At 40.8% G+C, this 15,854-nt stretch overlaps 1 protein-coding gene across 3 annotated transcripts in view; it reads right to left on the bottom strand.

The window, feature by feature from the left end:
- Positions 1 to 15,854, bottom strand: part of LOC119217229 (vitellogenin-2-like) — a 40,633-nt gene that overhangs the window by 3,394 nt on the left and 21,385 nt on the right. Inside the window, exons 5-34 of one of the 3 annotated variants that reach the window (XM_062563276.1) lie at positions 15,686 to 15,847; positions 15,447 to 15,595; positions 15,198 to 15,348; positions 14,955 to 15,112; positions 14,712 to 14,877; positions 14,489 to 14,614; positions 14,170 to 14,385; positions 13,862 to 14,079; positions 13,671 to 13,768; positions 13,465 to 13,589; positions 13,212 to 13,313; positions 12,992 to 13,111; positions 12,703 to 12,889; positions 12,524 to 12,617; positions 12,223 to 12,408; positions 11,996 to 12,140; positions 11,707 to 11,908; positions 10,827 to 11,239; positions 10,686 to 10,730; positions 10,538 to 10,606; positions 10,236 to 10,442; positions 10,009 to 10,151; positions 9,665 to 9,803; positions 9,426 to 9,555; positions 9,151 to 9,334; positions 8,962 to 9,050; positions 8,763 to 8,857; positions 8,504 to 8,669; positions 8,229 to 8,390; positions 7,878 to 8,139 (exon numbers count right to left, since the gene is read on the bottom strand). In XM_062563276.1, coding sequence (XP_062419260.1) covers positions 8,027 to 8,139; positions 8,229 to 8,390; positions 8,504 to 8,669; positions 8,763 to 8,857; positions 8,962 to 9,050; positions 9,151 to 9,334; positions 9,426 to 9,555; positions 9,665 to 9,803; positions 10,009 to 10,151; positions 10,236 to 10,442; positions 10,538 to 10,606; positions 10,686 to 10,730; positions 10,827 to 11,239; positions 11,707 to 11,908; positions 11,996 to 12,140; positions 12,223 to 12,408; positions 12,524 to 12,617; positions 12,703 to 12,889; positions 12,992 to 13,111; positions 13,212 to 13,313; positions 13,465 to 13,589; positions 13,671 to 13,768; positions 13,862 to 14,079; positions 14,170 to 14,385; positions 14,489 to 14,614; positions 14,712 to 14,877; positions 14,955 to 15,112; positions 15,198 to 15,348; positions 15,447 to 15,595; positions 15,686 to 15,847 — 4,560 coding nt within the window. In that variant the 3' untranslated portion in view covers positions 7,878 to 8,026. Of the gene's footprint in view, positions 1 to 4; positions 117 to 7,877; positions 8,140 to 8,228; positions 8,391 to 8,503; positions 8,670 to 8,762; positions 8,858 to 8,961; positions 9,051 to 9,150; positions 9,335 to 9,425; positions 9,556 to 9,664; positions 9,804 to 10,008; positions 10,152 to 10,235; positions 10,443 to 10,537; positions 10,607 to 10,685; positions 10,731 to 10,826; positions 11,240 to 11,706; positions 11,909 to 11,995; positions 12,141 to 12,222; positions 12,409 to 12,523; positions 12,618 to 12,702; positions 12,890 to 12,991; positions 13,112 to 13,211; positions 13,314 to 13,464; positions 13,590 to 13,670; positions 13,769 to 13,861; positions 14,080 to 14,169; positions 14,386 to 14,488; positions 14,615 to 14,711; positions 14,878 to 14,954; positions 15,113 to 15,197; positions 15,349 to 15,446; positions 15,596 to 15,685; positions 15,848 to 15,854 lie in introns of those variants that run through there. The other 2 variants (XM_062563277.1, XM_037470715.2) reach the window with 2 other exon arrangements.

Raw genomic sequence — 15,854 nt, 5'->3', positions numbered from 1 at the left:
TTACCTTATTACCTTATTGAAAATGGAGGAGCTGGAGTTGGAAGAACTGCTGCTGGAAGGAGACACTTTGCTTCTGCGTCTAGAAGGGGAGCTGGAGGAAGACTTGGATGACACAGAAGATGATTTGCTTGAGCGAAAGCTGGAAGAAGACGATGTTCTGTTCTTCAGACCAGGTGACAGGAGTTTCATCAGGACATTCTTGTCCCCCAAAGGTTTGTCTTCCTCATTCATATTAATCACTTTGATGATCTTCTCTGCTGCTTGTTCTCCAAACTGAATCTCTATTTCAGTCCTCTCGATGATTGGTCCGGCAGCTGCAACCAAACAACAGCAGTGAGTACATTTAGCAATTAATAACAAAAATACTTACATACTTATTTAATTTGTTTTGTGCAAGAAGGCCTAGCAATATTGCACCGGTTAATTAGTGTCAGGTTTGGGCAATTTTGGCGAGAGGCACATCTCAACCAATTTAACGTTTAGTAAACCTTAGAGTGTTCCTATAATTGTATTCAAATTTGGCCTATTTGAATGAGTTGGGCTTTAAGTGTTGTAAAAGCTTCTTTTCTTTGTTGAATGTGTTTTGGAACATCCTGCATTTATTGTTGATTAACCACAGAAGCCATTGTATGACAAGCCAAGCAAGTTATCACAATTGCGATTAAAACAAACCCAAATGACTTGGAAGCTAGCGTGTGGGAAATGCTACAAGGTGTCTAAAGTGGCTTTTGTAAGATTGGTAAAGGGAAAATGCAACATCATGCATTCACTTGCCGGGTGAAATCTCAACCAAGAAGCTGTGTTCTCCAATCATGCTGTACAGCGGGCAGTCTTTCATAATGGTGGCGTTGCGAGATTCAAGCTCAGAGCAAGCTTTGATACCGAAGGTAAGGCTTTCAACACACATTCTCTTCTGGATGGCCTTGGGCCTCCGTTTGCTTTGAGCGTCACCTTGAAGGATTTCGGATGATATCGACTGTAAAACAACAGAGGTCATAACATGAATTTGAAAAAAGGTAAATGTTTGTGTTGAAAAAGGTGTTCAGTGAATCAAACTCATGAGGCTACTAGCCAGAGAGGATGCAATCCTTGAAATCTTTGAGGAGAAGCTCTCCCTCGACACTTCAACTGCAGATGGAACAATTGGTGTGATTTTGGCAGCAGCGAGGTCTTCCACATTTCTTGCAATGGCAAAAGTCTCAACACTGTTGGATAATAAAATAATTTGAGGGTACAAATATGTCAAACCAACTGGTTGATTAATGTTACTTGATGACCAGTACATACCGTGCGGCTGCAATTTTACTGACACCTTCAAGAGGAAGGAGCTGAAGCTTAAAGTTGCCCTTAGTTATGTCCATTCTTGCTTCTAGCTTTGCAGGAATAGTTGTATGAACTTTGGCTCTTGACATCAGAACAGCCTGGATGAAAGCAGTATTCACTCCCATAACTGCATACACATGTGTGGAAACACTGCAAAAGACAGAACACATCATTTTTTAGGGTGATCTCTTCGGATGAATCCTTTTGATAGTTAAACTGATGTGAAGAATGTGTGTATTTTTCAAGTAAATTACAACTATATTACCTGGGGCTAATGGTAGTCCTCATGCTTATGTCAGACTTCAGGAGCTGGGCAACATGATAGTCAGCAGGCAGTGGGGGTGACACGGTTGCCTTGACTGTGAAAACACATTATAGCAATCATTTTAATAGTTTGGAATTTTGTCAAACCAGGGACAGTTAAGCTGCACAAATGCAACTTACATTCAGCAGATGCAGCAGCCACAGCAGCAGTGTACAAACTGAGCTCCATGGGCAGACCAACGCTGGTGGGAATGATGCGACGGACCTCAGACAACAGCAGGGGTTTAGCGTATTGCAATGTGACACCCGCCAGCAGAGCATCCAAAGACTCTCTGCCATAGGTTTTGATTGCTGGTCCACTGGCAAGCTTTAAGCACATAATCTCTTATAAGACACCAATTTATTGGTCTATTTCATATGTATTAGTAAGCAGTCACTTACAGTAAAGTTGAAAAGGATAATGGTGTACCTGAATAAGCTGATTGATAACAGCTTTGTCGACGTTGGCGAAGGCAACTTCCTGTCCGAAGACCTTCACGTAAACGGAGGCCAGGGGCTGGCTGGAAGGAGTAGCCCTCCACTCAGAAAGCTGTGCAAAGAAGAAAATAATTTAGAACACTGCATTCAACTTTTGGAAATGAATCACATAATTCTTGAAGATTCCCCAAAACTTACAGCTTTCATAACTTGTCTCATCTTGGTCATCCTGTCAGCATTCTGAGGAAACTCCTTCAGCAAGGCCTCCTGCATTCCCTCGGTTCTTACTCCAAGCTGAAAAAACACATTTGATGGGTAAGTACTTTTTAAATGATTCCTATGTAAAAGGTTTACAAAACAATATTAATACAGCAAGACACATTATTAGCTAGTTATGTGTCCTTTTTGCTGCCATATTTGTGCAAAGGGGTAAAACAATGGACGGAAGATGCCCAATATCGAATAAATGTACATGAAAAATTAAAAGCATTTTATTCTTTAAGCTTGCTATGTCAGACATGATTACCTCAACAACATCGGCATATGCTCCTGCCAGGTAGGAACGAGCTTTGGCCACAATGGATCTTGGCAAAACAGTTGCAGCATCGTTAATATAGAAGGCGCTGGCAACAGCTCCCATCATCCAGGGGTCTGCAGGGCAGAAAACACGAACATATCTAAAAACTTATTTTAATCCAAAAATCTCTGTTGATGAATAATCCTATTATGCTCTTACCGTGGTAAGTATCAACATAGAGAGATCTGCTGAAGCGATAGCTGAGTCTGTTGAACTTGGGACTGAGGATCCTCAGAGCAACATAACAGGCAGAAGCACTGAAAGTAGGACAATACAACACACGTGATTATTGATGCTAACATGTTCAAATTGCAAAAAGGAAGAAATATCCAAGATTTGATGATTCTTACACAGAGGCCATGTCAGGTGAGGTGTTTCTGGTCATAGACTTCATGTAAGAGTAGACAAAGCTAGAAACCTGCAGGCTTTTCTCAGTCAAGAGGTTATTGGCAAGAGTAATGACCAGTCCCATGGGCAGCTTGGTTTCAAACAACACAATAGCAGCAACCATACGGACTTCTGAGTGGAGATCCTTGTCCATGAACAGCTGAAGCGCCATATCCCGGATCTGATTGACAAAGATTGTGTGTAAGTAAAATTGCCTTAAATCTATCCATTCATTCCCAGTATAACAAGGAATAGGACCATGTAGTCTCACCATCGTGGGCTCCCTCTTAGCAATGTTCCTCATGGCCTGAACAGCCTCAACGTGAGCTCTGAGTGGAAGATCAGCAGCAGCACTTCCAATGCCAGGCAGGAACTTTGTGATTGTTTTCAGGCTGGAAGGATGTCCAGCATTTCCCAGTACTTTCAGAACGATAATGAGCCCCTCAATGTCGGTCTTGTCAGCCTGGACAGCTAGTTCGTGGATGGGCTGTGGAAGGACAGAAAAACATTCATGTAACACATCTTAGATGTTATAACTGGATGTAATATATATTATCCCATATATAATCCCTTGCAAAAATGATACATACCCTCACAAGCTCAGCAGGGCAGGCTGGGTTCTCTGCACAGTATTTAGAAACCAGGGTGCCGTATCCCAGCATGACAACCTCACGCAGAATTGGGTTTTCTTGGACCTTGTTTTCCGTAAACATGCTCTGAAAAGGGTTAAAAGATATTGTGACAATGATAATGCATCCAATTTTTACAACTATCAAAACAAATTATTGAATTATGCTAACTTGCCTGTATCAGCTGGATGGCCTCGAGGTCAGCTGTCACCATGTGAATAGATGCTATCAGTGCCTGAGTAGATTCTGCAACAGTCAGCTCGCCAGCAAGGAACTTCTCCTTTATGAACCTCAGAGCAGCAGAAGTACCAACGGCGGGGATAACATTCAGGATCCAGTGCCTGTGGAAAATCAACATCATATATAATTGCATTATCAATGGAACCTTTTTTTCCACTGCTGTCAAAAGTCACAATTACCTGTGATCGGCTTTAGCTTTGAACTGATTCCAGATGGCCTCGATACTCTCATGTCTCGCCACACGCAGTAGCTGGATGAGCTCAAGGAACTTCAGAGGGGCATCTTCGTGGACCTTTGCCACATTGAAGGTCACCAGGTGGTTCAGAATCTCAATAACCTGCGGGAGAAAAAGTCTCTTAGCTTTAAAGTTTGTCGCTACAAGATTAATTAAAAGAACATTTTGAGGGATCATTTAATGAAGTACCTGAGCCTCAACATTGCTGATCCTCAGAAGCTGGATGGGTGTCTGGAGAAGCTCGTTGCCGAACTCGTACTGCACTGATCCACGGTGAAGATATTCAGCGCTGGTGGCCACTGATCGGGTGTCCTTAATCTCCAGGAAGGTCAGGTTTTGCCTGCAAGTGAACATAATTAGTATCAATCTGTACTGTGACACTTATATAGTGTTGATAACACTGGTATTGCACTCTTCCTTTTAATATGAACATTTTACCTAGCCTCCATCTGGGCAGCACCGTTCAAAATGTTGAGAGGGGAAAACTGGATGATCTCAATACCAGACGCATTCAAGAGCAGAGCACCAGTGGATGTTTCCTTGATGATGTAGTTAGAAGCAGCGGCTGCCTTAAGGTTGTTTCCTCTCTGCAATGAGTAGACACAATATTACCACATCAGTGGGTCAAGAAGCAAACCATATTAGAGATTGCGAAGCGAGATGGGATTTGCACTTACAGCCTCACACTCAACACATCTTTCTGTGTAAGTCAAACCGATGTCCTTCATGATTCTCTTCTGGCATTTGTTCAGGTCCTTAGACTTGGTCAACAGGATAAGCTCATCCTGTGCGTCCTCACTGAGGAGATAGTGGGTCTTGCACACACCCTGTGTTCCAGGCTAGTTCACATAAAAACAAACAGTAAGTCCAAGTATTGCGGCAGTTTGTGAGTAGAACTCAATGAAAATGAGTTATTTGTACCTCTTGCAGCTCGTAGACATTTTGAGTCTTCTTGATGTTCAGCTGAAAGATGTTAAGGACTCCTCTGTAGATATTCAGCACAGTTTCAGAGACGCCAGCCGGAGCAAATACTTTTCCGACAACACTGTTGGAATATTCAAACTTGATGGGTGTTGTGAGCTGAGCAGCCAGGGCAGAAGTTATCTTGGTAGCTGGGGAGAAATCATCTTTGGGCCAGAAGCCACTGAACTCCAAGATTTCAGGGTCCACAAGCTGTAAGGAACATGGCACTTTGAGTAATTGAAACACTTGATTGTTCATAAATCACCTTTTTATTCCAGTTCATTTAACATTGCTCATAAATAAGCTAAAACATTGAAATGGTCCTTTCCTTCAGCGTGTAGGTGTTTTCAGCCTCTGCACTGATCCAAATGTTGCTCAGTAGTTTCACTCCAGTCCGTGCCAGACCCTCCTCGGGTAGGCCGCCCATAACAAATGCCTCATATTTGTAAACATAGGTCTTTCCATCGGCAAACTGGGGAGCTGAAATAGTAGAGAAAAAGACAGAATAGCGAAGTTGCAATACAATTCTGGACTGAGAAACTTTATGCACTGGAGTTATATTGATAACGTAACAGAATAACAACTTACCCAAATTGGTTTGGTGACACGCTGCAAAATAGAAATATTAAAGTTTTAAGAACATCAAGAAAAGTTATTTTGGTGTTTTTATTTTTGAACAAACAAGATACGTGGGGATAAATTACAATTGTTATTAAATTTAACCGACTGTATTTAACTGGATAGACAGTTGGTAAACCTGAAGAACACAATGTCTCTTTTTCTGCTAAATCATTGTTAAATATCAACAACATTGTATTATTATATTTTTAATTTAATTCCTTCATCAGTTAATTTGGTTTTAAATGGATAAAGAAATATTCACCCGCAAGGGCTACCGTGAGGGCCAGCAAAATCACCCTCATGGCTTTTGGATGTGAAGTTCTACAGGGAGAGGTTTCCTTTTAAAGCCAGGTTTTTCTGCTTTAAATTAATCTTTTACTATGTATCAGCCTTCATTGCTGTTTATGTTACCATGGCCTGACTATACAGATTAGACAAACAGCAAATGACACAAATAAAAAATGTCAGGCGAGTTGTCTTAACCTGACATCCTGGCAAAAACAGCCTGATGTCCAAAATCTATAGTTTTTTCCGCTCTTCCAGCATAACCCAAATGAAATGACCTTTTACACTTTATTACAGTTACATTACATGTCATTTAGTGGATGCTTTTATCCAAAGTGACTTATGCAGTGCATGTATTTTGATAACTGTTGGGTCTGTTATTTTTTTGATTATTGGTATCATATAAAAAAATAGATTTTTTTTTTCTTAGTGAGGACATTAATCATGTTGTATTAAACAAGTCAAAAATGTGTATTATGAGGGAATAGTCTTACTTAGAGAACCTATTTTATCATTTGTAGAAAAGAAACAGAGGGCTAATGTTTTTATCCCCCTGCCTGCAAAATTCAGTATCTATGTAAGTAGTAAGTCATGGATTGGCTGGGAGGGTCACCATTGCACTGGTAGATGTCGGACTTTGAAAACCGTTGTTGCTTTTGGTGGGTATAATTATTCATCGTTTTGTGATAGTTAAGTCCTCTGCAAAAAGTAACACTTGTGACACTTGTGATACTGCTCAACTGCAGTGTTATTTATGAATGAATTGTTCATAACAAGATCCATTACATCATAAATGGTTGATTGTGGTACTTTAATGTGTCTTAAAGTTTAAAATGTGCACGCATTATTAAAGAGACTTATAGAAAGCTAAAAAAGATCCACATCAAATTCCACTCCACTGAGGTGGCACAGGATGCCCAACATACAGTATATGTGGAGAGAAAGTTTAGAGACACCCATTTATCTGCCTTTTAATCGCAAATTATTATTATTTTTTTAATGAGTAAGTCATGAGTAATTGCTTCATGATCTTCAGCTACTGTCTTGTTCTCTCATGTCTAACTTAGTGCAGCTAGCAACAGTTTCGGGTTCAACTTTGTTTACTCATGGCACACCAGAAGACCGTAGTAAACAAAGCGTAAATTCAAATATTTAACATTAATTGCAAAAATTAATGCGTTAACTTTGACAGCCCTAATGTATATTCCCATGTATTTTGTCGTAATGTTATCCTGGTATGTGATTGCATCATAAACTTACTACGAGTTTCTTGCACACAGACTTTATATTGCCTAACTTACCAGGACTCTTCAAAAACAAAACAAAAGAAGGATTTTCTCATCTTCTCATTGGACCTGAATTTTGATTCAAATGTACTACCGACTAGCAAAACCGGAGCAGACACTTCTAGTGCAAGAGGAGACGCTGCTGCGAAGGCTTGTCATTCTAAATGTACTGGCTCCGTGTTCACTGAGATAGTTGGTTAGTTGGATTTAATCCAAAATGGGTTTTTTGTCATATATTATTTCTTTAATAAGCTCAAATATTTAAGACAGTAATCAATTTCTATAATGTGATGTTGCAGATGTGTATTCCTAAGACTTAAATATGAATAGGCCAAAGATAGGCTGGTTATTTTTGGAAATTTATGATTTTCAGAAGCCATATTGTTCTTGACATAAGGGTTTTACGACCTTTTAATGCCAATAAATTGTAAGAAAATGGTCAATACAGAAATTCCAAAAGAAGACAAACAATGTACTGCAAATATTTGTGGTTGCCAGGAGTTAGTGTAACATTAACAAGATTGAATGGATGTGCCAGTTGAATTTGTTTTAACTAAACATGAGTAAAAAAGACAAACGACTTCTTGAGGTATGAGTGATTTTCATTTTGCTTTATTGACATTTTGTAACTGCCATTGTAAATAATTTACGTGAAAGTTAAAAGATGTTTTTTCAATTTTTAAAACAAAAGAATTAGAAATAAAAATGGTATGATGTCATCAGACTGAAGTCAGTGAGATTATGCGCATTGAGGGGTGCAACGGCAGGCCAGGTGGGCTTCGGTTGTGTCTCTAATGTCGGCGCTCTTCTCGAAGATGCTGCTTAGACCCTGGGAGCGGTTCACGTTAGATGCTGCAAAAAAAAAAGCAATTAGGCACTTCTTAATAAAAAACATAATCGAATAATTCAGTTTTGTTTTTGTAATTTTTTTGCTGACTCACCAGCGGGCACGCAGTGGAAGCCAACATTGACGGTGGTTTTCCTCACTGCCACACAGTTGGGCAAGCAGCGCAGCACAGGCTCAACAGAGTAGCATTTGGACTCTTGGCCATAGAGGACCACCTGCTTCTCAAGCTTCACAGATTCAAGCTTCATATAACACTCTGAAAAGGGGGGAAAATATATTTATCTCCAGCAGCAATTATGCAAATAGTTTATTGTTATTATTTATTTTATATTCTCCCAATGGCAAAGGTTGAAACAAGTGTTTCATTACCAGAGGCATCACGGCAGCTTTTTCCAGACAGAACCCAGCTATGAGCAAAGCTGACTGCGTTCTCGGTCAGGCGTTTGCTGGGTGTCTGAAACTCCTGTCTGACTTCGCCGTCAGCTGCTCCGCAGAGTCCACAAGTCTTACTTCTCATCCAGTCCACAATTTGAACCTGGAAAAACACAAACAATTCAGTGTTTGATCTATTAACAGCTATGTGAAAAGATCTAAAGCTTAAAGATAGTTGTTGGATTTCTGCAATCACCTTCACTGATTCCAGATCAACGTACACCTCCTGGAGACCAAATTGTGGAGCAAAGACAGCAATACCCTCAGAGCTCTGTCTGATTTGGAATTTACCTAAAATAAATGAAAATATTTCAACATTTGATTTTTCACTTCCAGGATTTGAAAAATCGATGCATGATGAAATAAATTGTATTTGAATTAATAGAATAAAAAACCTTCGGGATGATCATATGGCAGTTGACTGAGTTCTACACCGTTAATGTTGACCTTGATAGCGCTGTCCTTGGGATACATATCCACTTCACTGTTGGAAAACAACAGAAATACATATATGGAAGTTCTTGATTTGTTTTAGTTTTTTCATGTACAGTTGGAAACAATTTACTTAAGAGACTGCTTCTTACACGTTGTCGATCTTGACATAGATCCAGTTCTCTTTCTTTGTTTGATCCCTCTTCAACAGAACAATAAATTTAAGTTCTTCGGTGCAATCCTGAGCCATGACCTGGAAGCAAGAGTGGGGCATCTCGATCCTGTGTTCCCTCTTGTTGAATGTGGTCAGCGTATCTTTGACCATGGAACACTCAGCTGAAATGGGAGGAAAAGATTGATCAGTAAGCCAACTATTTACTGATTGTTGAGACTATTTCATGTAACCTATTCTTCTAAATGTTTTCACCTGCATTAGCCTTGGTGAGCATATAGATAAACTGGTTGGCCAAGTTGTTCTTGTATGGTGTCAGCTCAGCGGCGGCGTCACCGATTGGCAGAGACATAGGGATAGCAACTCCAAGTTTGTAAAATGTCCTCTGTAATATCGAAAAATGAAAATGGTTATAAGAGTGTATTTGCAAACTGTGAAACAAAGTATGATGCAGACCTTTTCTGTGTGTAAGTATTGGGCAATATAAATTGTACCTTTGGTGTCTTCAGAACAACATTGAGGGTCTTCTCAGAGGCAGCAGCCAAAGACAGTTTGATCTCATTGCGAACATTTTGGACCTTTGCTTGGGTTATTCCAAAATCCTTTGTGTAGCGGGAAAGGAACTCAGAGAGCCTGGCAATGCAATAAGATTAAGGTTTTTTTAAATTAAAAACAGATAATAAAAATGTTAATTTTAAAAATAATACTGTCGTAAATGTTGCAATTTCAACATAGTATACGTAGGTGCATACATATATGTTGAAGTACTTTTGTTTTGTAGTTTTTTAGTAGCACAACATTGCACATGAAATGAAATTCACTGAAATCACCACGTTACTTTTTTGCGAAGCGCTTCATGCTCTCTGGAAGTTTTTCCCAGGTAATCTTCATGCGGACTGCAGCATCTTTTCCGATACGGCCAGTCTCAGCTGTGATCTCAGTCTCGTATTCTTTGCACTCAAGGCCCCAGGCGAGTTTAGCCTGCAATACATTTCAATCAAAGTTACAATCTCAAGTTTCAGATGTATTTTTATCAATGTTACATCCTTGAATAAACATTTTTACCATCATTTTGTAGTCGCTGAGCTTCACTCCATCGGCACAGATTCTCCAGTGGTTGTTCTCTTCCAGGCTAGCAAAAACGATCTGCAGTCTCTCATTAGCTCTGTCAAGATAAGCTGCAACCTGGTACCCCTGAACCTGGTGGTCGGCTCTCACAGCACGTATGAGAATGGTCACAGCAGGATCGACGGTGTTAGAAAGGTACTTGGCCTTTAAGGGAATAGCAGAAATTGGTAATAATTAAATTTTATATTGTTTTTCCACCAAATACAAAAGTCTGTAAATGTCTTGGTCACGTGACTTACCTTATTGTAGATGGTCTCAAAGCTGTAGGCACTGCTGCTGCTGTTGACACGTTCCCTGGAACGGTCATGCTGCAAACAAAGAAACCATACATTAAGCCTGCTTAACATGTCATGCACAAAGTGGATGTATCATCAATCTGATGATTACCTGGTGGATGTGGTCCTTGGTAAAGTTCATGGTGTTTATTTGTTGCTGCAATAGAAATAATATCAGATTATAACCTTATTTGTTGTACGATTTTGATTCCACTGGGTATCTCTATGTATTTTAGAGTTAAAGTCGAATCACCTTGGTCCTGTCGGTGATCCTGGAGCTGGAGGAGCTGGAGGAACTGGAGGAGCTAGAGTTGGAAGAGCTGCTGCTGCTGGAAGAAAGAGATGAACGTCTGTTTGAAGAACTGCTGCTGGAAGAACTGCTGCTAGAAGAACTGCTGCTTGAAGAGGAGCTGGAGGAAGACTTGGATGACGCAGATGAGGATTTGCTTGAGCGAGAGCTGGAAGTATTAGCGCTGCTAGAGCTGGAAGAAGATGATGTTCTGTTCTTCCGACCAGGTGCCAGGATTTTCTGGAGTTTCATCAGGACGTTCTTGTCCCCCAGGGATTCGTCTTCCTCACTCATGTTAATCACTTTGATGATTTTCTCTGCTGCTTGTTCTCCAACCTGAATCTCAATTTCAATCCTCTCAATGGCTGGTCCAGCAGCTGCAACCAAATAGATCAACAGAAATGTTACTTTGTAGCACTTAATAACGAAATTACTTACATCCTTATTTACTTTGTGCAACATGGCCTAGCAATATTGCATCAGTTAATTAATGTCGGGTTTGGGCAACTTTGGCGAGAGGCAATTCTCACCAGTTTAACGTTTTACTTGAACCTTAATTGGTCTTATGAATATATTCAAGTTTGGCCTATTTGAATGAGTTTGGCTTTAAGTGTTTTAAATGTTTCTTTCCTTTGTTGAATGCTTTTAGGAACAATCAGGATTTTTTTATTGTTTTGATTAACACAGAAGTCATTGTATGACAAGCCAAGCCAGGTATCACAATTGTGATTTAAACAAACCCAAATGACTTGGATGCTAGCTTGTGGGAAATTTTCTACAAGGTGTCTAAAGTGGCTTGTATAAGGTTGGTAAAGGGAAAATGCAACATCATGCATTCACTTGCCTGGTGAAATCTCAACCAAGAAGCTGTGTTCTCCAATCATGCTGTACAGCGGGCAGTCTTTCATGAAAGTGGCGTTGCGAGATTCAAGCTCAGAGCAAGCCTTAATACCGAAGGTAAGGCTTTCAACACACATTCTCTTCTGGAGGGCCTTGGGCCTCAGTCTGCTTTGAGCGTCAACTTGAAGGATTTCAGATGATGCCGACTGTAAAACAACAACAGAGGCCATAACATTAATTTGAAAAAGTGTAAATGCTTGTGTTAAAAAAGGTGTTCAGTGAATCAAACTTACGATGCTACTAGACAGAGAGGATGCAATCCTTGAAATCTTTGAGGAGAAGCTCTCCCTTGACACTTCAACTGCAGATGGAACCATTGGTGTGATTTTGGCAGCAGCGAGGTCTTCCACATTTCTTGCAATGGCAAAAGTCTCAACACTGTTGGAGAATAAGATAATTTGAGGGTACAAAAATTTCAAACCAACTGGTTGATTCAAGTTACTTGATGACCAGTACATACCGTGCGGTTGCAATTTTACTGACACCCTCAAGAGGAAGGAGCTGAAGCTTGAAGTTGCCCTTAGTTATGTCGATTCTTGCTTCTATCTTTGCCGGAATAATTGTGTGAACTTTGGCTCTTGACATCAGAACAGCCTGGTTGAAAGCAGTATTCACTCCCATAACTGCATACACATGTGTGGAAACACTGCAAAGGACAGAACACATCATTTTTTAGGGTGATCTCTTCGGATGAATCCTTTTGATAGTTAAACTGATGTGAAGAATGTGTGTATTTTTCAAGTAAGTTACAACTGTATTACCTGGGGCTAATGGTAGTCCTCATGCTTATGTCAGACTTCAGGAGCTGGGCAACATGATAGTCAGCAGGCAGTGGGGGTGACACGGTTGCCTTGACTGTGAAAACACATTTCAGTATTGGATTAAGTTGTTTAGAATTTTGTCCAATCAGGGACAGTTAAGCTGCACAAATGCAACTTACATTCAGCAGATGCAGCAGCCACAGCAGCAGTGTACAAACTGAGCTCCATGGGCAGACCAACGCTGGTGGGAATGATGCGACGGACCTCAGACAACAGCAGGGGTTTAGCGTATTGCAATGTGACACCCGCCAGCAGAGCATCCAAAGACTCTCTGCCATAGGTTTTGATTGCTGGTCCACTGGCAAGCTTTAAGCACATAATATCTTATAAGACACCAATTTATTGGTCTATTTCATATGTATTAGTAAGCAGTCACTTACAGTAAAGTTGAAAAGGATAATGGTGTACCTGAATAAGCTGATTGATAACAGCTTTGTCGACGTTGGCGAAGGCAACTTCCTGTCCGAAGACCTTCACGTAAACGGAGGCCAGGGGCTGGCTGGAAGGAGTAGCCCTCCACTCAGAAAGCTGTGCAAAGAAGAAAATAATTTAGAACACTGCATTTAATTTTTGGAAAATAATCACATCATCTTAATTACATAATTCTTAATGATCCCCCAAAACTTACAGCTTTCATAAGTTGTCTCATCTTGGTCATCCTGTCAGCATTCTGAGGAATCTCTTTGATTTTCAGCAAGCCCTCCTGCATTCCCTCGGTTCTTACTCCAAGCTGAAAAAGACCCAAAAGTCTATGATTTTATGAAGTAATATGTCTGGTAAAACAATGGAAAGAAGATGCCCAATATAAAATAAATAAATGCAAATATATGAAAAATTAAAAGCATTTTATTCTTTAAGCTTGCTATGTCAGACATGGTTACCTCAACAACATCGGCATATGCTCCTGCCAGGTAGGAACGAGCTTTGGCCACAATGGATCTTGGCAAAACAGTTGCAGCATCGTTAATATAGAAGGCGCTGGCAGCAGCTCCCATCATCCAGGGGTCTGCGGGGCAAAAATCAACATTATAACAACATATTTTAATCCAATAATCTCTGTTGATAAATTATCCTATTATGCTCTTACCGTGGTAAGCATCAACATAGAGAGATCTGCTGAAGCGATAGCTGAGTCTGTTGAACTTGGGACTGAGGATCCTCAGAGCAACATTACAGGCAGAAGCACTGAAAGTAGGACATTACAACACACGTGATTATTGATGCTAACATGTTCAAATTGCAAAAAGGAAGGAAGATCCAAGATTTGATGATTCTTACACAGAGGCCATGTCAGGTGAGGTGTTTCTGGTCATAGACTTCATGTAAGAGTAGACAAAGCTAGAAACCTGCAGGCTTTTCTCAGTCAAGAGGTTATTGGCAAGAGTAATGACCAGTCCCATGGGCAGCTTGGTTTCAAACAACACAATAGCAGCAACCATACGGACTTCTGAGTGGAGATCCTTGTCCATGAACAGCTGAAGAGCTATATCCCGGATCTGATTGACAAAGATTGTGTGTAAGTAAAATTGCCTTGAAACTATCCATTCATTCCCAGTAAAACAAGGAATAGGACCATGTAGTCTCACCATCTTGGGCTCCCTCTTAGCAATGTTCCTCATGGCCTGAACAGCCTCAACGTGAGCTCTGAGTGGAAGATCATCAGCAGCACTTCCAATACCAGGCAGGAACTTTGTGATTGTCTTCAGGCTGGAAGGATGTCCAGCATTTCCCAGTACTTTCAGAGCGATAATGAGCCCCTCAATGTCGGTCTTGTCAGACTGGACAGCTAGTTCGTGGATGGGCTGTGGAAGGATAGAAAAACATTCATGTAACACCTCTTAGATGTTATAACTGAATGTAATAAATATAATCCCATATATAATCCCTTGCAAAAATGATACATACTCTCACAAGCTCAGCAGGGCAGTCTGGGTTCTCTGCACAGTATTTAGAAACCAGGGTGCCGTATCCCAGCATGACAACCTCACGCAGAATTGGGTTTTCTTTGACCTTGTTTTCCGTAAACATGCTCTGAAAAGGGTTAAAAGATATAGTGAATGATGGATGATAATGCATCCCAATGTGACAAAATTGAAAAATAAAATGACGAAGAATGACGCTAACTTGCCTGTATCAGCTGGATGGCCTCGAGGTCAGCTGTCACCATGTGAATAGATGCTATCAGTGCCTGAGTAGATTCTGCAACAGTCAGCTCGCCAGCGAGGAACTTCTCCTTTATGAACCTCAGAGCAGCAGAAGTACCAACAGCGGGGATAACATTCAGGATCCAGGGCCTGGGGAAAATAAATATCATATATAATTGCATTATCAATTGAGCCTTTTGTCCATGGCTCCTAAAAGTCACAATTACCTGTGATCGGCTTTAGCTTTGAACTGATTCCAGATGGCCTCGATACTCTCATGTCTCGCCACACGCAGTAGCTGGATGAGCTCAAGGAACTTCAGAGGGGCATCTTCGTGGACCTTTTCCACATTGAAGGTCACCAGGTGGTTCAGAATCTCAATAACCTGCCATGACAAAATGTCTCTTAGCTTAGAGTTTGTCGCTACAAGATTATTAAAAAAAATTCTGGGGGATCATTTCATGAAGTACCTGAGCCTCAACATTGCTGATCCTCAGAAGCTGGATGGGTGTCTGGAGAAGCTCGTTGCCGAACTCGTACTGCACTGATCCACGGTGAAGATATTCAGCGCTGGTGGCCACCGATCGGGTGTCCTTAATCTCCAGGAAGGTCAGGTTTTGCCTGCAAGTGAACATAATTACTATCAATCTGTACTGTGACACTTATATAGTGTTGATAACACTGGTATTGCACTCTTCTTTTTAATTGAAACAACTTACCTAGCCTCCATCTGGGCAGCACCGTTCAAGATGTTGAGAGGGGAAAACTGGATGATCTCAATACCAGACGCATTCAAGAGCAGAGCACCGGTGGATGTTTCCTTGATGATGTAGTTAGTAGCAGCGGCTGCCTTAAGGTTGTTTCCTCTCTGCAATGAGTAGACACAATATTACCACATCAGTGGGTCAAGAAGCAAACCGTATTAGAGATTGCGAAGCGAGATGGGATTTGCACTTACAGCCTCACACTCAACACATCTTTCTGTGTAAGTCAAACCGATGTCCTTTATGATTCTCTTCTGGCATTTGTTCAGGTCCTTAGACTTGGTCAACAGGATAAGCTCATCCTGTGCGTCCTCACTGAGGAGATAGTGGGTCTTGCACACACCCTGTGTTCCAGGCTAGTTC

The sequence above is a fragment of the Pungitius pungitius genome, chromosome 7, assembly GCF_949316345.1.
Source record: "Pungitius pungitius chromosome 7, fPunPun2.1, whole genome shotgun sequence".
Classification (NCBI taxonomy): Eukaryota; Metazoa; Chordata; class Actinopteri; order Perciformes; family Gasterosteidae; genus Pungitius; species Pungitius pungitius.
This window is presented reverse-complemented; position numbering and strand designations above follow the sequence as displayed.